This window comes from Phaethon aethereus (genome assembly GCF_964289735.1).
Source record: "Phaethon aethereus genome assembly, chromosome: 5".
NCBI lineage: Eukaryota > Metazoa > Chordata > Aves > Phaethontiformes > Phaethontidae > Phaethon > Phaethon aethereus.
Genome location: NC_138579.1, coordinates 29,736,810 through 29,759,951, shown reverse-complemented (window position 1 = coordinate 29,759,951; position 23,142 = coordinate 29,736,810). Strand labels below are relative to the sequence as shown.

General features: G+C 41.7%; 1 protein-coding gene across 1 annotated transcript in view; it reads right to left on the bottom strand.

The window, feature by feature from the left end:
- Window positions 1–8,484: 8,484 nt before the first annotated feature.
- BAZ1A (bromodomain adjacent to zinc finger domain 1A) overlaps window positions 8,485–23,142 on the bottom strand; it is a 65,131-nt gene continuing 50,473 nt past the window's right edge. The window contains exons 20-26 of the mRNA XM_081999898.1: window positions 22,931–23,079; window positions 14,664–14,911; window positions 14,336–14,562; window positions 12,615–13,099; window positions 11,350–11,495; window positions 9,247–9,334; window positions 8,485–8,694 (exon numbers count right to left, since the gene is read on the bottom strand). Coding sequence (XP_081856024.1) covers window positions 8,504–8,694; window positions 9,247–9,334; window positions 11,350–11,495; window positions 12,615–13,099; window positions 14,336–14,562; window positions 14,664–14,911; window positions 22,931–23,079 — 1,534 coding nt within the window. The 3' untranslated portion in view covers window positions 8,485–8,503. The remainder of the gene's footprint in view (window positions 8,695–9,246; window positions 9,335–11,349; window positions 11,496–12,614; window positions 13,100–14,335; window positions 14,563–14,663; window positions 14,912–22,930; window positions 23,080–23,142) is intronic.

Genomic DNA, 23,142 nt, shown 5'->3' with positions numbered 1-23,142 from the left:
TCTACTTGGAGCATTTTTATTCTGAGGTCTCAAAGCTCTTTATTCGAATTATTAATGAAGTATCCCTGCCCAATGTGTTTATTTATCCTGTTCGACGGGTTGCCCAGGGTCACCTGGGAAGTCTGTGGCAATCCAGGCGCAGGGCAGGGAGGCTTGGGTCCCTGTCCCTGCTTCAAACCCCAGACCATCCCTCCAACTAAGGGAGGAAATGTGGGTCAGGCAGAACAACTGTTTTCTTGAAACCTCTGTTTCAAGCAAACAGCAGAGTGAGACTTTCCTTCTCAGTAAGCATCCTCTGACAACACGAGGTCTGACAAGTTTGATGTTCTCTCCAACTACCAATGCTTTGGAGAGACACGTATATCCATACATACACTGAAGCGGAACCCCGGCTGTATAGGAGACAGGGATGCAATATGCTAAATCCTGTCTGGAAAGAGGAAATGAAAAAAGCAGCATTATTTTCTGGGAGGCACGGTAGTTGCTGTGCATCACAAAATAATGCTTATTACAGTGAAATGGCAAGAAGGGAGCCAAAGTGACCTTTAGAAAACTAGGCATATATAGCTGACCTATACGCCAGGTAAGTGGATTAGGGGAAGAGCTGCCAGCGTGCTTTAGAAGAATAGGTTGTAACACTAAACAAGATATAGATTTTATCATTTAATTATTCTAATAAAATAAGAATCCAGAAATATTCTGCAAGCAGCCAAAAAAGCAATGGTGTAATTTGCTAGATTTATCGGTCACATTGAAAAACCTTCCATTCTCTTTGTGTTCTTGTTTCATGTATGTAACTTTTTCCTATAAAACAAGCTAACAGCACAGTCCCCTAAAAAGTGTGAATCTCTCAGCCTAAAAGCATACCAGCTGTGAAACCAGTAGGAGGAAAAAACAAAACATTTTTCCGGTACTGCCAGCTTGTTTTCAGCTGAAGAACACCGCTTTTAGTTTGAAATACGTTATTCTCGCTATCTGTGTCTGCAGCAGAGGAGCTGCTTGCACAGAGGAGGGTAACGCATGGGAAGTCACACCTGGGAGCCCCTATTTAAGCGCCTTTCCCCCAGCCCGCGGCATCCTCTCACAGCTGCAGGTGAACCCAACAGCCTCGTACTCCTTCCCAGCACTGCCCACGGACTAGGACACGTACATGAGTAACACAGAGGAGATACCGTTAAGAGTTTTGCTGGTTTCTGCCCAGAATTTCTAGCGGAGCTATGAAACCGGGATGCCTAAGCTTAGTGGGGATGTTAATCAACGCGATGGTCCCCGGAGGTGCTTCTTCAGTAGCAATTTCACCCCTCGCTAACCTCTTCAAGTCTATGGCAAAAATTCCCTGCCTTTGCCACCAGAAGAAAGTTGTTACGGTGGATATTCAGCACTGTTGTATGTCTCGCTCGTGCCTCGTGTCTCTTGCTGCTGCAGTGTCCTTTTGCTATGCACGAGCCTCAGCAGCATACCATGGTTTTTGCTTTTTCTCCTGTGTCTGACAAGTTCAGTGATAGCCCTTATGCCGGCAGTCTCCGAGCACTGTTTCTCTCTCTCCAAGCTTAGGAAGTCAAATTCTCTTACACCAGGATTTCAAAAGATGTGCCACAGCACAGAAGCAGAATTATTTTGTTTCTTTTTAAAATCAGATTGGAGATAAAAATGGGGTCTGTTTTCTTACTCTTAGTGCTGTGGCTCAACAGTTATTTCTTCGCTTGCTCGTGGTATGTAAAATGTAGTACATAAATATAATAAAACTTACACAAAGGAGGAGTAAGGACAACAGTAGTGTCACCAAAATAAAGTCCACATCTACAACTTTCCTAATGGCGGTTTCATCTTGTTTGGGTTTCTGAAAGATTGTTCAGCCACAGAGCAGCGACTCCACTCAGCAGAGGAGCAGGACAGCTGGAAGGGGTAATTCCTTGAACGACTTCAGCTTGGTTCACAGGAGGACGACTGCCAAAAGTTAGGATGCAGTCAGACATCTCAGCAGATGACACAATTTAAACTGGTGCACCTCCAGGAAAAGGTGGCAATGATTTCAGGAAGCTCTTTCCCTTCTGGATGGATGCACACAGACCATCAAGATGTTCTGGCAGGCTGGCATGTAAGGAATATAATGATTCAACTTTGTTATGCTCTTTTGTACAGAAGAAGGGCCCAAAAAGTTGGCGCCAGAGACAACCGAGGTTCCTGGTGGTACAAGGAATCCTTGTTTTCCTGTGGCTGGGCTAGTGCAGAGCAGCGCTGTACACACATTGCATGCAGATTTCGGGCACTCATCCCAAGTCTTGCAGCCTTGGCCTGATTCTGCTACTAACCTTCATCACTCCATGCTTCCCTTCCTACTGGGGTTATGTCATCTTGTTGGAATAAGGTCTTTAAAAAATGGACTGTTTCTAATCATGATCAGCACTCCTATGATGTTGTAGGTCTGATTTAAGGAGGCATCTTTGTGATACAAAAAATAGTCACCAGGAAAGGATCAAATCCTGTCCAGGAGTTGGAGGAAGCCATTACAAAAGTGCCAAGACAGGGGAGATGAATTCATATGGCCTCTTTAGATTGGAAGTTGCAAAGACCAGACAAAAAGGAGGACAGGCGCTTTTGGCTGTGTAGTTTTAACACTACTGAAATTGCTGCAGACAGACCTAGGACTTAGTTTGTAGCGTTGCATCTGAATGGAAGGAGATTCTGTTTGATGAAGGTTGAACCCAAGGACTGGTTCTAAGAAGCCTCTTAGAAGCAAAGACAGACAACTACTGAAACAAAAGATGCACAAACTAAACCTATTGAAGCATTGCAGAGCCCCCTCACAAAGTATGCTGCTTAAAATGTTGATCTTGCCTTTTAAAACCACTAAGCTTTTCCTTTTTTTCAGATAGCAATCTAAAAATAAAACATTAGCTAAGCCTAACATGCTAAATACATGAGTTGAGATCACTTTCTGGTGGTTGAGAGTGGGCTTTAGGATGACAGGGGCACAGGAATATTTATAACCGTTGCTGGATGGCGGGACCTGTCGGTCAGTGCGAAAGTGTCCTCTGGTGACGGGAGCGCTCTCGAGCGGTGCCAGGGCTGCAGAGCCCAGCATGTGACTGACGGTGGGATCTGCACAGGAATGCTCGCGAAAGGCAGCTATGGAGCCCTGATCCCACAGGCAAATCCCCGCGCCGCCCAGCATCAAATGCAGAACTGCCATCCAAAACCCGAATGTTTCAGCATCCTGGCTCGCATTTCTGCCGTTTCAAACGCATGATTCACAGCAGCCAAGGCACAGCACAGCCCGTCTCTTCAAAGTCCTTTCCTCTCCAAAGTAATTCCATCTGTAAGGCGCTTGGAGAAGAAAAATTGGAAAGCACATAGATTATATATGTTCTTATAGGACTGCTAATCTAGGAAATTGCTATATAAAGCCTAAATAAATTGGTAAGCTAAGAATAGCAAATTGACAAACTTAGGTTGGACTGTATATCACGCTAGCAGAGCAGGAATATCCTCTGTGAGACAACTTTATTACAAGGGAAATTATAGCGCAAGCGTGCCGTTTCCCGTTCCTCCACATGGCACTATTAAATCAGGCTGTACACAGCGCCAGAATGACCCTGCGCCGCGACACGATGCTAGCGCAGCGGCACTCCGTTACTAGAATAAAGACCCTTTATTTTGAGGTTAGTCAAAACAAATCTAAGAAAGGAAAGGTGATCGACTGTAGAGAAGAATTAAGTGAAAGCTGATCTTCTGTGGGCAGCAGCCAGCGCTTCGGAGAGTATGCTGTCACGTAACATCTTTGTAGGAAACTTGGCCCAATCAGACATTTCTATCATCAAAAGCGAGCGACCTGAACAGCTGGATATACTCTGTGCGCAGCGGGGAGGGCGCAGGCAGAGCGCCGGTGCTTGCTGCCTTCCCCCCTTCCGGCAACGGGTGAGGGACTCTCGCTCGGGGCTCAACTTCTCCGGCCCCGCCAGCCTCCCGCGATACCCAGAGCCTCTCGCAAAGTGACGGCCGATACGCCCCTGCGTGTTCGGGTTGTTATACAGGCTGGGTACTGGACATAATCAAGCACTTAAAGGCAAAGTTTTAATAGAGCACTGTTTAAGGAAGCACCAAATTGAGGGAAATAGGTTGCTGATGAAGCGCGGGAGGAAAAAGACATCAGTTGGTCCGATGGTAGCAGGCTGAGAAATCTCAGAATACCCCCAACAGCAAGCTGGGTAAAGCACACGGAGCACCTCTGCAGAACTAGACCAAGAAGTCACTGTCATGAAGATCGAGGTGGCGGTTTAGCAGTGCAGGGGAGAGATCTCCTGGAGTGACAGCAGCCGAGCCCACTGCTGTACGGAAAACTCCCTGCAGTCACCTGGGCGCCAGCAATTATTTTGGAGTGAGAAGGCTCTTGCAGAGTAGAAATAGTTATTGGTAGGCTCAGGAAGCGTTAGCTGAAATTGTTGCAATTAGTTATGATGCCCCACTGGAGACAACGTGACCGATGTTAGATATTATTTATTTGAATACAGATAGAAAATACAGGATCGTTGCAGGGAATTCAGTGCTTATATCAATAATTTAAAAAAACATAAGTGACCTCCTAAATCCTAAAGTAATAGATTACCAGTCCAGCAGCAACACTGGCATGTGCAGGGATCTCCTCCTTGCATACATCCGTAGCAGAATCTCCATTTCTAGATGATGATAAGTTTCGGAGGTGGCTGGTTCGGGGGCAGATTGCAGCCGGTTACTGCATCAAGTTGGGCTGTTCAGGGTCTGTCAATCTTTGCCTCCCCATCTTTATACATGCAAGTTCAAGCTGGTTTTCAGCTGCTTCTTGCTGGTTTCTAATGCCCATATTTGCTAAGGTTATGCCAAGGTCATCTTTCTTTACTGTTAATACTAACATTTACGTGCTCTCCTCTACGATACTTGAAACTTCACCCTCCACAGAAGAGCCATCCAACACTGGGTGCAGTGGCTGGTGGCCCCAGCCCAAGCCCTTGACAATGAAGAGTGCTGGATCACATCTGTCATGTGGTCTGCCAGACCAAAGCAGCTCGAGCTTTCCAGCATCCTTATAGGTTTCCAGGAGTTAAACTTCCAGCAGGTGAATCTGACAATGGATAGAGCAGTCAGGGCCATCACCCGCTTCCTACTACAGGTGAAAGGACCTGGCACAACAGCTTTGCTACGTTGGTACTGCTAGCTGACTCCTAAGTATGAACAGCCAGCATCAGCTTGACTGCAACCACCACCCAAGGCTACATCCTGTATTTGAACTGGCCTTCTCCTTCTGACTGGTCCTGGCTTGGGCAGGAAGGGCAACTTCCAATAACGGCAGCCACTGTAAGGATTTGTCTTCTGAATCTTTGACAGTCTGTGGTGGCCAGGGGCTGAGCAAGTTGTCTTTGAGGAAACACCGAGATTTCCTGGAAGAGAGAGTCCTTTGGGTTGGAGTCCAGTTCCTCTAAGGAAACTGGCCCTCACGGTTATGAAAGTTATGCATAAAAAACATCTGAAGAAATTGCCTAGGGTGGTTACTCAGTAATTCCTAGCCCTGACATGAATGGAAGGGGCAGAATTTGCACAGCAGGAAAAACAGCTGGTATAGCAGTCCCTGGGTAACTGCCAGGGCTGAGATATATTGGAGGTACCAGGAGGGGAAATACTTTCACTCTTGGATGTTGTCACAATGCTGCTTGGAGGACAGACGCTGAACTTGGAGTTCAAAGCAGCCTACTGCCCGTTTTCCTGAAGAGTCTGGTGGAGCCTGATTAGTCGGGGCCTCTGAATCGGAGGTGAAGGCGTTGACCCTATCTGTTCCTGCACCTTTGTGAAACTTTGGCTTAGAGCCCCCTGCAGATACCGCACATCCCTTACCCTGGTGGTAACGGCACGTGGGATGACCGATCACGCTAAGACACAGGTTTGTTTTAGGGGAAAGGTGGACAAGGAGTACAAACATCTCAGCCCCTAAGACAAGGGGGGAGATATGAAGCAATTCCCCTTTTTCCAAAGGGGTGTGCTTGGGGGAAATAAACAGCCATAAAAAGACATCTTGATACAACTCAGAAAAAGCATAGCTGAAGTTTGAAAAAGCAGCAACAAAAGTACCAACTCTGGCAGCCTGCTGCCAGGAATAGAGGGCTTGGTTCATCTCCTGTGAGCACCACTAAAGCCAACGACACTCAGATCTGCATTCCACATGCACCATGTACGAATATGTTACGCACAGCTGCTCAAAGGGGGAGTGGGCACTTTTCTGTGTTTCAGCCTCAGCATGTTTAATTGAGGCCTTGGGGTACAAACTTAATGACAGGTTGATAACTCGTAGCACAAGCACAGAAACAGCACTGTCACAAGCAGAGATTTGGGTTAAACTGTTCCCACCCGCTCTACCCAAACTCAAAATGATAGTTGTGTTTGCTGAGGGGAAGCTAGTGAAGGAAATAACCCTGGAGAAAGAGCGATAGGAACGAACAGCTGAGAGCGGGTTGGGGACAGTAACAATTTAAGTTGCATCTGCCACAGACAGACTTGTTCCACTCCCTCTGCTTCCCCTCCCTACCCCAAAAAAAAGTGTTCACATTGAAGTCAATGGGGACTATTCATGTGAACAAGAACTTGCACAACTGTTTGTGCAACCTGCTAGTCAGGATGTTCATATCCTCTTGGGACTAGACAGATGCAGGGATGTTAAGTACAACCTACAGCCTGCAAAGAAGTCTTCTGCTGCTCATGTTCCTTATAGAATTTATCATTCTTTGTGCTGGGAACAAGAAATGCACCTTTGATCTGGACAGGGGAGATGTCAGATCTGAACATGGAAAAGCTCGCATAGAAACACTGAAGTTTTAACAGACTTATCTAAACAGTATCCCCCACTGTTGTCATTCTTAAGATTTAAAAAAAAAGAAACAACAACAAAAACAAAACCCCAAACCCCAAGACTTTAAGCTGCTCAGTCTCCCATCCATCGCCACCTGTTCCCAAGGCTCAAGGGAATGCCCATTCTTGCCACCTCTAAGGCAAGGCAAGCACTACAGCAGCAAAGAAAACCCACAACTACAAAGCAAGTAATTGCTTAGGTCTGCAGGACAGACAGGTCTCCATGCTACAACGTAAGCTAGCGCAAACACAGGGAGAGAAGTCACCGCAGCAGCAAGCCTCATGTTTCACTGCTTCCTACTCTCTTCGCTCCTACCTGCAAACTTCTGCTCTGTGCTATTTCCTCAGAGTATGGCATGCCTCCAGTGGGCAAAACTGGTTTTGAAAGGGTTTTGAAGCTACTGACTCAAATCAAGTGTAATAAATTTAAATTAATAAATACTGAAAGTAAAATTATCAAGGATAGTAAAGATCGTTTAAAGAAGCTGCTCTGGCCAGCTGAGCAAAGCTATGAGGTTTTACACTGTTAGAATAAAGATCTTAATTAAAGAACCATACATCTACAGACATACTTCTTTACATTACTGCTTACATACTGATGAAGATTTGCATCACTCAGAAACCAGGTATCACCCTGGCTGCAGCTGCCCAAAATGCGGGTTGGGGTACTCACACTGAAACCAAATTCTGCTGTGCTCTCTCCAGCAACTTGTCCTAGTAAATTAATGGGGCAGATGGTGTAGCAGTGTAACTCAAAAGGAAATGCCAGAACCTCAAAATACTTTGAAAAATGTGTCATTTTATTTGTACACTTCCAAAGTTGTACGTAGAAACTTATAGTACAGTCCTGTAAATTTACTCATTGCTAGAAGAACTGCCAGGGACAGGGGAAGGTATTTATTGATTGATCATCAAGTTAGAGGGGAATAAACAAAAAAACCCAAAACAAAACAAACAGGGGAAAAAATTTAAAAGTTATGGAACTCTCTCTCTCTTTTTTTTTTCTTTTTTTTTTTAATCCCCAAGTACAAATTTTATAAATACAAAACAAATTCACAAATTACTTTGAATGCTAAATAAATATCTACTTAATAAACTCAGACTGAATACTTCCAGCCAGCACTGGTACAGTACTTAAAAGATATGCAGTTGTACTCATTCATGTGTAGTGTTGAGAAGATATGCTCAAACAAGTTTTAAACATACACAGTTTCTTCAACTGTGCTACAGCAGAAGATTTTATCTGAGTCGATAAAGCCCTCAATACCACAGCTCCTACAAAATCTAGAGGATGAAACAAGGTCATTTGGTGCAGGAAAAAACAGTGTACTTCTGGAAGATATTTGGACACATGAATGTATTAAAAATGTACAAAACCTCTGTAAACCAGTACTGTATCCAGTACATCTATCAAAATTATTAGACACTGAATAAAACTGTAGCAAAGGTAATCTTTCCTACGTTCTCCTGAGTGCTTAATATTACATTGAGAATATAGTGCAGGCCACACTTCAAGGTGGTTAAACACTTGTTATTGCTTTATACAGACAGGTATGACGACTGCGTGATTTAACATTTCATTTTAATGAACATAACAGATTCCCTCAAAAAATCCTTTGGAAGGCAGAGGTTAGATTCGTGACTTCTTTGCCGGGGGAGCGGCGTGGTCCACATTACCAGATGTGATCGGAAGTCCAAGCTTTTGAGCCTGAATGTGGAAGAAAGCTTGAAGTCTAGTTCCAGCTTTTGCTTCACTTGTGTTACGAGGGTTGTACTCAAAGCAGTTCGAAAACATCAGCTCAATGTCTTCAATGAATTCCGCTAGTAAATAAAAAGTAAGTAAATTAATTTAGCATGTCTCAAGTTATCAGAGAGCAGTATGACAAAGCAGCACGACACCACTGAATTAGTACAGCGATCCTACACAGAGCTGCAGCACAAAAATGCCTTTACGTATGTGTCAAGTTTCTATCATTATATTAGTGAAGTGCCATGTAAACATTTCTTGAAGTTCTCTGATTATCAATAACAGAAATACAAGTCAAGCAGTAACAACAGTACCTCTACTAAATATTTCATCAGTGTCACTCACTGACACAAAGGCTTGAGAAATTACCAGCAGTTTCTCAGGTGCTCATTTCTTACCTATCTGTACATCATGTATTTTGGTAGGGAAAGAACTACATTCAACAAACCTTATTTAAAAAAAAAAAAATTAGTAAATGCTCTTAAAAACAAAACAAAACCACCACAAAACCCCAAACCAAACAGAATTTCAGCTTTCTAGTCCTCTGACACAGCTCTATTTTAGGACAAGAATTTATTTTAAAGAGCTAACAGGGTTCATAACCTCTTTCAATAAATAATACTTACATGCTAACTTATATTCACATTTATTCACTTTTTCACGGATTATATTTAAGGCAATAGGTTTTTTGATGATATCATAGTAGTCTGGTACCTTAAAAAAAAAAGAAGAATGATTCATAGACAAACAAATGGAAGCTTAAGATTCTACCTACATAAAAAATTAAGCAAATCATGCATTAGCAATTCAATGAATAAATCTAAATACCCTGTGAACAACTGTAAGAAAACTGCATGAGCAGATAGACATTTCTGTGTTCCAGCTATTCCCATCTGTCCACCGCAAAAATTATTCCCAAGAATTTAAAACTTTTCATTTTCCTGTAACATACTACAATATTAAAAGCTCCTTAGTCATGAGTAATGTCCATTTTTACTCCACTACTATTCACCGCCTTGCAGTCTTGCAAGAGAAACAAAATCCTGAGATTCCATTTAGCTGTGTAGAAGAGAAGGTAGTTCTGTAGCAGGAAGGACGCAGTATGCAAGTACCAGAGATAAACAGCCACTCAGAACAGTGTTTATGTGATAAAAGTGAGGGGAGGAAAAGGATTGCTGAACCCTTAAGGGCACAGACCATTTGTATCACAGATTTTGAATTCCAGGTAAGCACCAAACTTAGGGTGACTCTGTTTCACTCAAAGTGGGGCAAGGGGGGACGAAATGGAGAGAGATCTGATGCAAATTTTACTTTTTTTTTTAAACAAGAAAAGATACCCACATGCACCATCATGCATGTTTTAAAACAACGTTCTTGGTTATGGCCTGTAACTTTACTGTATCAAGCGCAACCTGCAAACAAACCTAGAGAAAGAATTAGTAGAGAAACAGAATTAGATTGATGCATTTTTCATTCCTTTCCCTTTAGGAGTGCTGGTTACATAAGTGCTAAAAAAAGAGAGGTAATTTTCTCTTTCTGGCTTGCTGTGCACTGATCATTCAATGTTTTCTTTACATTGTCCTAAAGGCAGTAGAAAGTTGAAACCAAAATTTCTATCATGATGAAGAAAATTTCGGTGACTCAAGTACGGATTTTTCTTTCCAAACTATACAGAGACTATCCCTTAGTGATTGATTCAGGTAAACTGGAATGCCCTGAACTCTATCAGTTTCTTTTCAGGATCAAAATTAAGTTGAATTCTCCATCCCTCCTTAAGAAGCTTCCTCGCATTCACCAGACTCTTGCACTTTCCCGTGTAATTCCTGTACTCTAGTAAGGCAGACACTCCGTTTCGTTCAAAATTCCTCTCCTCCTCCTCTGTGCTTACATCTTTCGTTCCCGTTTGGTGCATCATTCTTTTTGTCCAGTTACATCAACCTTTCCAGCTATCTGTGACTCAGTTTCAAGTCTACAGCTCATAGCTAACAGCTATCACTTAATTTTAATAGAGCACTTAAACACTGAGCTCTGGGTCCTGCAAGAACGTCTGTGCAGAGTTGCTCCAGAGGGCCTGGAGAGCACAGGCGCTTTGTTAGGGGAGGATAGTTCCAGCAGTGCCTTGCAACTGAGAAGCTAGTGCAGCCTGCAGAAAAGCAAACGTGTTTTGGGAACTTTCATTGTAATACAAACCTCTAAAGCGGCACTTACTTTGGGTACCTATTTTGCCATCAAGTATTTTAAAATATAAACAAGAGGGAAATTAAATTAAGAACTAAGCTAAGCAGCCATATTTTTACTACATTATAGTTAACATCAGATTGAAGTTGTTCTTACCTTGTTATTTTATTGCAGGTCTATTCTCAAAATACCTTTGTATAAATTGAAGATTAATTCAACTAATTCCTTAATAACCATAAGCTTACCTTTAGCAGTCCTGTACACTATTTGTCTGGTTTTGTGTTTGGGTGTTTGTTTTTTTTTTTAATGAATCAAAGCATTTCATTGTTTTAAACACTTGATGGCAAGCATATTTAAAATTTTCCCAATAACATGTCAATTTGAAAAGTTATTTCCAGCACCAATATTTGAGCTGAAATGCGGAAGTTCTCCTGAATCCCATTGCTTAGCTGTATCCCTCTGTTTGGGGCAATGTTATAAAATCCCAAGTTTTACTGGCAGCAAACAGGATTCTGAACCATTATCATTCCCTCTACGGTTCTATCAGTTACCTGGATTTTGGAAACCAGTTTCATGAAAGGCCAGCTGTCATCATGTCGTACCAGTTCCACTACGAGTTGTTCAAAAGCTGAGAGTTCATGGACACCCCCTTGACGTCCTGAACTTCTCCTGTTCAATGAGGTTTGAGGAGGTGATTCTGGAAAAAAAACAAAACACACCCCCCCGCCCAGATAAAAATAAAAACCTGACAAGCAAAATAATTTTTTAAAAAATTTAAAAAGGTGAAACACCATTATTCTTGGCTACTAAAACTGTAGTTTCAGGGTGCAACTCCTGTAGTTTGGTTTCAGGTATTAAGTATACCACAGCCTTGTTATTAACCACTAAACGTCTCTCTTGCCATACAAAAATGCTAAGTACCAGGACTTAGCTGGGTTTCTCTTCCATTCTCCTTTGTCACATTAATTTTGGAAAGGTTTTTCCACCAATTTCAATTTTAAAACTATTTGTTAACCATTTAAAAGCCCTATTAGAGAAAAACAGAATAAGCCTGCTCATAACTTTTACTTCTACAAAACCTCTATTCAGAGTGCTTTTATCTGCTTTCAAGTGTAGTCAGCAGGGTGGTTAGAGGATAAGCCTACAAACTCACAGTGGTGAAGGACAGAAATGGTGCAGAATACAAGGCTGCCACACTGGAGTGCAAGCTCTTTTACACTCTTCAGTCTCACACGGGGTCTTTTTTGTTTTTAAAAGGTTATTGTAGCTTTCCAAGTATTCCCCTACCATCAAATACTTGGTATTAGCTTAACAAGCACGGACACTTAGCCCTGTACCAGATAGGCAACATTTTTCTTCTGGTAGGAGTTTGTTGTTGTATGAGTATATTCCCAATTTCACTACCTTGCCTTCACCTGTGTTCTTCACCGTTTAACTCTTTAATGAAACAAAACCATAAAAGGTGTAAACAAACATTTGCATTTGCACAGGTTAATGCATAAATATCACATTCACATTTTCTATCCACTTCTTAGCAGTTGCTCCATTTTGTGTGCAAATACGAAATTTCAAATATGGATATGATAAATCTTGGCAAATTAAGTATTTGTTCTTTAGATGACTGATTTTTTTTTTTTTTTTTTTTTTTTTTTTTAAAACAAGGTTCACTTCTGTCACTGTGAAAGAAGGGAACTGTCTTGTTGGAAGTTGTAAAAATGCCTTCCACCACCACTTCTAGTCTCCTTGCTCCACCATGCAAATATTTTAGCAAGGAACAGAACATGGTTTTTGTTCTGGACAAACACATTTCTCTAACCTGTGGATTGTCGTTTCCTGCCTCTTCTCTTGGGTTCAGTAACAGGAAGAGAAAGCTTTGAAGCAGAAACTGGATACTTCCTAAGCCGTTCGTTCGAGTCTGCAGTATCAACAATTCTAAATCCAAGAGAATTGGAAGGGCTGTTTTCCAGTGTGTTATCAGCACTCTTTCTTCCTCTTCGTCTTCTTCGAGGACTGAGTAATTCCACGAATACATCTGCTTGTAATGAACTTTGGCTCTGACGAGTGGTCCGGCTATTAAGTCTTAAAGAAGGCTTTGTCACTGATGGAGGGGCTGATTTTATCTTTCTTAACCCCCTTCTGGTAACTTTAGATGAAGATTCAGTTTGCTTAGGTGTGTTTTGCTGACTCCGAGAAGCGTATCTTGCCTGACGCTGGCTGTTCTGACTTGAGAATGGATTGTTGAGTTTGGCTGCTCTCATTTTTAATGGAAACTTGACCTGGGGTCTTCCATGCTTCGATGGGCTACAAAAAGTGAAAAATTAAGTTTATTTATCCCAAAATTCCATTCTTCTTTTTCTCCCTCAGTTTTCTAATTCAGCATTTAAAAAACCCAACCATTCAAGGTTGGGCCAATAAGCAGCTGGCTTTCAAGCTGATGCAGTCATCCAATCATCATCATCATAAATACTGCTCTGAAGACTCTTAAATATTACATGGAGCACATACTTTAAAGAAATGCTCAGAATTCTGATCACCCTTGCAGCTTGTGCAATACAAATGCATTAACTGGTGCACCAGCTATCAATTTCTTTAATTCACTTATTTCTCAGAGCAACTGTAACTACTAGGATTTTTGAACAATATTATCAGCTACATAAACAAACTGCAGTTCTAAAACACTAAGTACAAAAGTTATGCTCTAGTGCGGGTTTATAACTAATACTCAAGATTCTCTTCCATTACAGAGGAGAAGGAAGATCCCAGAGATAAATTCACTTCTCAAGGAGATGCAAGTTCTCTCCAACTATTGAATCCCAACTGCCAGAGCCACAAATAATTTTGCTTCAGCCAATTCAGAAGACTGTACCAAAAGAAGAAAAACTCGGAGATCAGGAAAGTTTTCTTCAACTTTCCTTCAACTTCAACATACACTCCTGGCATGTGTATCAAATCCATCACTTTACTGAAATTATCACATTACATTATTTAGTCATTTGGGGGTTTTTTTGGTTGGTTGGTTTTGGTTGGGGTTGAGGTTTTGTTTGTTTGTTTTTGTTTTGTTTTTTAAACAGCTACTGCAGAAGTCCTCAAGTCCTCCCAATGTCACATAGCCTCCAACAGATGACCTTGTCTTCCCTAATGCTCCAATACTTACTGTATGCATCTAGCCCCGCAAAATTCAAAACTAGACAAAAACAATTCCAGGTTTTCTCCAGAAAATCTTTACTGTTTGAAACTCTCCCCACTTCATATGCAAAGAGTAGCTGTACAGAATACCAAGTCGGATGGCCATCTCTCACCCATACATCCAAGGATGGAATTTTCATCCCCAAAACTGAGTCTAAATCTAGTGGACCTAACTTTTGTAAATATTAAACCCACCAGTAAGAGCCAAATTCATAACAAGCTGCCATTTTTAAAAATAAAGATCTTTTTCAGACTGGATTTTCAAGACAAGTGCTTATGTGAACAATTACTCCACCTAATAACCTCAGATGATATTCCAGTGGGAAACCACTTAAACAGCTGCCTATTTACCTTAACTCTTCTTCCTCTTGAGAGTCATCCTCCTCATCTTGCTCTTCTTCATAATGCTCTTCCTCACTTTGTCCCATTTCGTCATAGTTTGCCTCTTCTTCCCCTTCTCCTAGTCGTTCAGCAGTCTCTTCATCACTTTCCACAGAAGGTCTCTGTCTGGAGGAGAGGCGTCTAGAGCGCTGTTTTGGTCGGCACTCTGGGCAAAACCAGTCTCCTTCAGGAATGGCCTAGAAATAGAAGAAAAAAAGGCAAGCATTAGAAATATGCAATTAAGTTGTAAGAACTACTCAAGTTTTCTGTGAAAAGGAAGAACAACTTCTTCAGATACCTTCAGCTTGGGCCTGATACAGTAAGTATGATAGCCTCGATCGCAGCCATCACAGAGCACCATGCTTTCGGCATCGCCTTTCTTTCGACACACTTTACAGCGAGCATTGAGGATGGATTTTGACCAGATGACACTTCGATCCAACGTAGACAGATGAAGGAAAACTTGGGACAAGCTGGTAGAAGAAAGAAGCGACTCCCTCCAGCGGTCCAAAACTGTTTTATAGGACCGTCCACCATCACTGGCATCTTACATTAAAGATTATTAAAACAAACAAACAAACAAAAAAAGCACAAAACAAAAAAAGAGAGAGAAAAGAAAAAGCAGAATGATCAAAAACTTCTATTTCAAACATCCAGGTTATTCTAGACTATGAGGTAAGGCTCTGATTTTCAAACAGAGAGCAGTAGTAAACTGGGATAATATTATAAACTTTGTCTTATCTCTTCAATACTTGCGTATTTCCTCCTTAGTTTCCAAGCTGCTGAAGCTGTAAGACTTTACTCTTCAATAGCAATTCAACTTAGAACTTGCACATACATAGGACATGAATAAGACATAAAAGTCTTACTCAGACGTCAACCTGGAAACCTAACAATTTGATTCAATTTATAAAGTGTATATATGAAGATTACTTAAGATAAAAAAAAAAAAAAAAAATCACTTTTTTTGCATACTTTCCCTTGTATGTACACTTTGAAATCCCAAAATATTTACATTTAAAGAAAGTGCCTGGCATTAAACACAGACTTCACTGGCAAAAAAACAGCTTAAAGGGCTCTTCTCACCTGCACTTGCCCCAGTATAGTCTGGCTGCTAAGCCAATCTTTCAGCCCTCTCCTCACACCTCAGTGCCTTTATTCCTGCCCTGCACTCCACAAGAACCCACATATCTGTGTGGTTAACCAGATGGGGTGGCTGGTCTGGTTGAAATATAACCGTTTTCTTGACATTCTATAAACAACGTAGCACACATGGATCTGTGGTACACACCTAGTGACAAACCAAGTAAGACCTGTGATCCTAATTAAGTTGGAAATAAACGGCAGGGCAGCAAGGGGCAGGGGTAAGAAATTTGATTGTATTTTCAAACAGGTCTGGTTTGCAACCCAGGCCACCGAAGCGGCCACACAAATAGACACGCAGAACAGCGAGGGGGGTAGTACCAAACAGGAATGAGCAGCTGGGAACTGCAGAAGCAAAGGGGCTGCTTGGGGAGCTAGAGAAACGAGAAGGTCTAAATTACACCCTGCACTGCTGCTGCTGAGCAGAAAGGGAATTTCTTTCTGAATGCTGAAAGCTATTTCTTGCATTTTAAAGCAAGCAGGTTTAAGGAGAGCCAATATAGCAGGACTTTGGATTACAGAAGTGTGCACAGAGTTCCCTTCTAAAAGTGATCGTGCAGTTATTCCTGGATGGTCTCTAGCTGATCAATGATGCACTCCAGTATAAAATGCCACTTTGCCTGCTGCACTAGTCACAGCGGGCACAGGAATGGCCTACGATCCACCCGCCTGACAAATGATTTCTCTTGGGAATAGGAAGAGAAAATATCTAATAACAAATAAAATGAAAGAACAAAAATGAGACTAATTGCTCTCTTGGCAAGGCCCTTTCTGCCTTCTCATCAACTGGCTGCCAGGATTTGCCTAATTTTGCATACATTTGCATTAGCAGCAAGCAGCACAAGAAGTGATGGGAGAAGGCAAAGGATAAACAGGCAACACAGCTTCATAAATAAAATACAGCCACTCCTGAACTGCAAATACAAACCTGGATTTCCTAAAGCTTTCTATTACTTCGTCCCGAGGTTTCCTGTTTCAAGTTCAGTCTTACTAAGGATAGTGGACAAAGCCCTTTTCACAGCACTGCAGTACATCTCACTGTATTTTTTTAAAATTCATTGAGAAGAAAATTAAAACCGCTTGTCAGGACACTAGTCTCTAATGGGAGACCCACTTCAGCTCTCAGTTCTGCTGCAGATTTCTACTTCAACTCTGGCAAAGATACTTTATCTTAAGTGTATATATAGTTTGGCAAGCATTTCTTTTGCTGACAATAGCAGCTTCAGCATTATTGCTTTTTATTTTTTGGCAGTTATTTCTAGCCTGGATTGGTTCACCAATATAGCTCATCACACAACACAACAAATATTTGCACTGCAAAATGGCAGTTGCAATATTGAGACGGAAATTACTGACCACGACCTGCTTCAGCATGTCCTGCTGCTGAAACAAACATGCCAAACGACACCCGCTGTTTCAGATCCCAATTTGTAACATAAGAAAAACACTTTTTTCTTCCATCCATCATCTTTCTCATTTATATTGTTAACTTGGAGGGAGAAACAGCCTCTTCCTTTGTGTCTGAGCAGCTCTACATTGCGCAGTGGGATACCCCTCTGTCAGCTAAACCCTCCAAGCCTTGCTACAATGCAAATGAAGTTGTTTGACAGATCTGAGCACTCATCTATCAATAGCTAATTGAGTTCAGGGGAGGATTTTCCATTTTAGTATTTCTAGAAAGGATATGCAGTTGCACAATGCTGCAAAGTTTCAAAAAAACCCAGGGGCATTAAAAGGAAGGGGGGGTGGAGGGAGGATTATGTGAACATGCAGATTTCTGTCCCAAAGTGATAAAAAGAAATACAGTTCTTTATCTCTGGCTGCAGAAAACTTAAAAAAAACAAATATATAATTTTTTTCTTTTTTTTTTTAAATCTTTGAGCTGTATTTGTTTTACTAGCCATGTTTAAACCTTTGGCTTCAACACTGTAATTCCTTTGATATAAGGAACCATCTACAAAATTATTAAAAATAATTAAAAAAGAAAACCTCATAAAATATTCAATACTTTCTAATTGTTAGCAATACAAGTAACATTTAAAATTTACCATCTCTCTGACTAGTCTTGTCTTCCACTCTCTTCCTCTTTCTATCCCCCCAGTGGTTCCTTTCATCATCTTCTGCATTACCTAACATTAAATTCATAAAGTTATTTCAAATACCTTTTTGAGGCATGGAGGATTATTTTTAATTACTTTTTATAATCCATACTTGTGCGGTCTAAAAATGTAAATAGAACAGTGGTTCCCAACACGTGCACGTGGAAAAAGATAGGCAGGGAAGGACAAGAGAATAATGTGCACAGAGGAATTGCAACATCCCAGGATTCACTTTGACCCCCACTACAAACAGAAGGCTTAAACTGAAAGCTTTTAAACCTACCCTCCCTTACCTTTCTGTCCATCTCTGGTACAAGCTGCTATAGCAGCAGTTTACTGACCACCGGTGTTTCTCTCAGCAACCAACTTGTCTGCTCTATACTACCATGAACTTCCTAACATCTCAAAAATATAGCCAGTTCATGGGCACAGTCCTCAAGGACCAAGAGAACTAGCTCGTCTGTCCATGTGACGCGACATACTTAAGATATTTTTGTGCAGGAGTGTTCTTGAGTATTAAAATGATGAAACTACTCTCCCAGGAAGCAAGAGCCACAGTAAGCCTCATCTGTTCCAACTGCAAGGTGCCTTCTTTGACTACCCGCTCTGAAGAGTAAACAAGAGTTCTTCATCATAAAAAAAGCCCACTTCCACCTTCACTGCCTCTGCTCATGAAACTCCACAGGGACGTAACGAAAGCACGAGAACGAAGCATGCATATACACTAATCCAACCCCAGTTCACTGCTGGCAGATGTCTGATGCTATTATGAGGAGAACAATTATAAATAGATCAGGAAGCAACTTTGGGAGTAGAGGAAACAAAAATAATCAGTATCTAGAAAGGAAGGAATGGAATAAAGAGAAGCGAAGAGGAGCAAAAAAGCTGTTTGGTTTTTTTTTTTGTCCCGTGAGAAGTGCATGGCACAAGTTAAAAAGGAGGTAGATGGTTCCCAGTATCAGTCACAAAGGTGCTCCCATGAATTAGAATCCAACCTTTCGTATGGAAATCTGAAGGATGCTTAATGACTGAAGTCCTGCAGTAGTGCAGAAGGCAGGTTTTTTTTTAATGGCTGTCTCACTGAACTTACGAGCAACCAAATCACTTCATTTCACACCTCAGTTTTCACATTTGTGTAATAGGATGATGAGACCTACTTCTCCACTGCAAAGGATTTTGAAATGTAAGCAAAAGTAATTTATACCAAAAAAGAAGCAAAATCCACACTAAAAATTGCTTGTATTTCTTCCCCCTCAAACACACTTTTAAACCAAGAAGTAACATTTCAGAGTTTCCATCAAACAGCTATTAAAAAAAAAAAGGGGGGGGGCTTTGTTACATCTTAACTCAGAATGCCTGCAGAAAAAAAACCACGTACTGCAAGCTGAACCCCCTTTTTGCGATTCTCACCAAACATTACCCTGAGCTGGACTGAAGGAAGACAAACCAAATTTTCATAGCTAATGAGTAATGAAAGAATTTGTAGAACACAATTCATAATTAAGAAATGCATACCATTCAAGTCGTGTTACATTTAATCACCAGACAACAGAAGATTAGTGGCCATCTAGCAGCTCTGCAAGGCAGAGGGTGCCGTTTCTGGGGTTTCTAGATCTCCTTTTGCATTGCTATCTTCTGTGTCGGTCTTTTCTTGCTCTTCCACTTGAATATTTGGTATGCACCTCAACTCTGAACTTATCAGAATGACCAGCGAGGCTCTTGGCAGCCTGATAGAGCCTCAGAACAAAAACGGAGCAAAGAGGAGCAGCTGGTCCTTTTATTGCTGCGCTGGGTCCCTTTGTCTGCTCTGCGCCCTGGAGGCCACCGGGATAAACTTGCCAGTGACTGCAGTGGATTTCACTGCCCGTCTCTCGTACTAGAAGCTGTAAATAGAGTGAAAACTAAAAATTTTTAAGTATGTCTCTGTTCCCTAATAGGGAAGGAGCACAGTGAAGGGGGGCGGAGAGGGAGAAGAAACTACACAGTGAGGGCAACAACTGAAATAATGACAAAGCACGTTCAGTTTGGTTTAAAGCAGAAATGTGGGGGTAGTCTTTTTACCGAAAGCATTCCCCTGTGGAGCTACCAAAATGGAACTCCTAGCACTTACTTGACTTCCAATGTTTTTTTAATTCAGTGGTAATTACATCAGCCTAAAAAGTTGGGTTTGTCAGGTTTAGCATTAGAAACAGATATGCAGGCATTTTGTCTAGGAGACGGTTCCATTAAATAGTTGGAACAACTATAAAAAAAACACTCCCGCTAGAAAAAAATGTGTGTACGGACATAGTGATCTATGTAAGAACAGGCAAACGAACACCAAAAAAACCACAAACCAAAACCCAGTGGTTACAAACTTAAAGCTAACTTCTGTCATCAGAGTACTGTTGGCCACTTCCTAGAGGGGTCAATCAAAGAGGGCACCAGTCACAGTTCTGAGCACAAGGCAGTCCCTGAGCAAGCAGCAGCGTCCACTTCTGATTAAAAGCTTTAGTAACACTAAAACCTCCTTGTCAAGCCAAGTAGAGAACTTTTCTTTGCCTGTTGTACATATGCAAGTTGCAAAGTAAGAAAGAGAACTTGCTGCGTTACCATGCAAAGACACTGTTTCCAACTGGGGAGCTTAAGCTGAATAGAAGATCATGCAAATTTTACCCTCCTGTTTTTTTGAAATGTGTCTGAAACACGGAGGAGTTACATCCAGAAAGGACAGCATCCAGAACTGCTGCTTGACCTCTACAGGGCCTAAGTTTGCCAGATGCCTCTCAAACACACAGGTTTCCTTGACACTTTGCAGTTGCGCGTTCTGGTCACGTCCAGAAATTCCCGAGTCAGAGCACCTTTCGTATAACTAACTGCCTAGCAGTCAGAAAATCATCAGTGAATAGGTGTGTCTTAAGCTTTCTTTACTACAGAGCCACTCAAAACCGCAGCTTCTCCAAGAGCTCTCGAGTGACAAAACTAAAATCTTGCCTTCATTCAGACTCCTGCTAAAAGCGGCCCATTACGCAACCGAAAACCTGAGATGCTTGGCACCAACGGTAAAGCAAGGAAGAGGGAACCTGACACTGTCACGTAATGATTAGGGCAGTAAGCCACAGCAGAGGAGACCTGGGATCCTTCCTGCTCCCTCAGCTATGTAGGTTATTCTATTTATTACCATAATCTTACAGCGGTACCATTCTTCAGAGCAGAAGAGATGCACAAGCACAGTATGGTAAACGAACATGTGAGATCCAAGACACACAAATCACGTAAGATTGCTTTCCCTGTACACTGTCTTTGTCACACAGTAGAAAGCATGTAAAGGAAAACAGGATTCTGAAGTTAAAAACCAATAAGAAACCCCATCATCCCAAGTTAAAAACAAACAAGAAACCCCATCATCACCATCAAAATGTCAGGCAAAAACATGAACCATCATTAGATTATGGCAGAGTTGGGACCACTGAAAAAGACAACACAGGAAGATTGCTAAAGAACTTTCTCTCCAATACTTCAGGGACACTTTTCTTCTTTTAGTCCTTTTCCTCTAAGTCAGGATGCCCAATCTATGACCATGAGATACTAACAGCCATGTTCTTCCCCTTAAGGGCACACTGTGGTAAACTTACAGCTGTCAGCAAGATGCTGTTGCCAAAATACTCTCAGAGAGAGTTTGGAAATGGAGGCATATATTGCACAATGTATTTATGTGCAGGTTGTAAATATGATAAATGCTAGATGTACTGTCAATTAACTGTCCCATACACATGTTGTAAATCTAGTCATATAGCAGGAAATAAGCTGTAACATGCCTGGCTTGGAAAGGACAGACATACTCGAGTTGACCGAACACTCAGCCAAGTAAAGCTTTTAAACAGCTGCAGTTTAAACTACTCCTATGTTCTCCCCTTTCATCTCAATCATTGCATTTCCCTCTTCTAGAGGTCACCACACTGACCGCGAAAGCTTGTGGAGGGGAACGCACGCCTGCGTGTCAGTCTCTGGCACAAACCTAGCTCAAACTCGATCTTCAGCGGCAACTGATATCCAGGCACCAGACTCCATTCTGGAGCAGCCGAGATGCAGAAACAGCTTTAGGTCAACTGTGCCATGGGGCGCTAATGTCTAGTGTTAGCACACCAAAACCTGCGTTTTCAGCTTAAACGACTGCAGCAAAATCTGCCAGAGCCCAAGGATTTTGTACGCAGCCATCATCAGAGGAGAGTACCAATTTAAGAGGGTGCGTAGCGGTTTGTGCGCTGGCGGAGCCCCGGCACGTGCTGCGCGGGCAAACGGCGCCGCTCTGGCGGGGGCGAGAGGTAGAGCAGCCCCGCCAAGCGCAGAGCGCCGCTGGGCTTCCGTGTGGCACCTGGAAGGGCAGCCGGGCCCAGACAGCTGCCTCGGGCCACTTTTACACACTTCTCCAAGACAGAACCCCAGTTCTGAATCGCAAAAGGTTCCTAAGGAATCCAGACCTGAGGGATGGCTGGAAAATGAAGCGACTTTATGCGCTTTGGATCCCCTCTCCCACCTCTGGAGCACGTCGGAGGAATTCCAGGAAAGAATAGGTGTTGAAGTCAAGCTATAATCGTGCTTTGGCTTAAATTTTTCTTGCAACCTTTTATTTCCGTGTTTTACAGCATAAATACAAAACCTGAGGATCTGAAAGTCTGCAATGAAACCTTTACTGTGTAAAGGTAAATATTTAAATTATTCATTTACGGTAAATGTTCTGTTAATGCTGAACAAGGTGATCCTGAAAAACCAGGCCTGTATTATTCACAGAAACAGTATAAAAAGGTGCATACATTTTTACAACCTGAAACACACAGAAGAAACTCATTGTATAGTTGTATGACGCACTGGCCTCAACAGTAATGAGGAATTACAGAGTACTCCCCCAGAAAGCTCACTCATTTCTGCCAAAGGGTACAATTTGTCTCTCAATGCATCAGTCTAATTGTAGGGCCAGGTAAACAAGATCACTGAAATGTTCCAGGTTAAATAGGCATGTATTTAAGAGTAAAACATGCTGTTAATTAATACACGTAATTCAGGACATGCAGAAAAATAAGAAAAATATTAATATTTCCTCATGATCTTTGTCCTTGTAAACTGACAATCTAACGTTTTTTAATTTTACAATGGTACATAACAATAGGTTAGTTTATTTGTTCTTTTCCCCAACACGTCCCTCTAAAGCATCCAGTCTTACAAAAAAAGGAAGTGGGTTTGGGTTTGGTTTGTTTTTGCCCCCTTTTTTGTTTTGTTTTGTTTGTTTTTTTGACAAACTATTACACAAAATAAGAGACATACAATTTCAATTCTGAAAGCTTACCAAGAGGTGCTTTGAGAAACCTGCGCTCAATTCCTTGTTCTATCTGAAGCAGTGCAGATGCCAAGTAGTGGACGACATTATTAACTGGCTGAGGAGTACTTGTACTTGTTGATGCCGCACTTGGAGCTTCAGTTTTTAACCCAACGAGTCTAAAACAGAAATGTATTAAATTATCTTTTTTTTTTAAAGATACTTTGAATTTAATACCATAA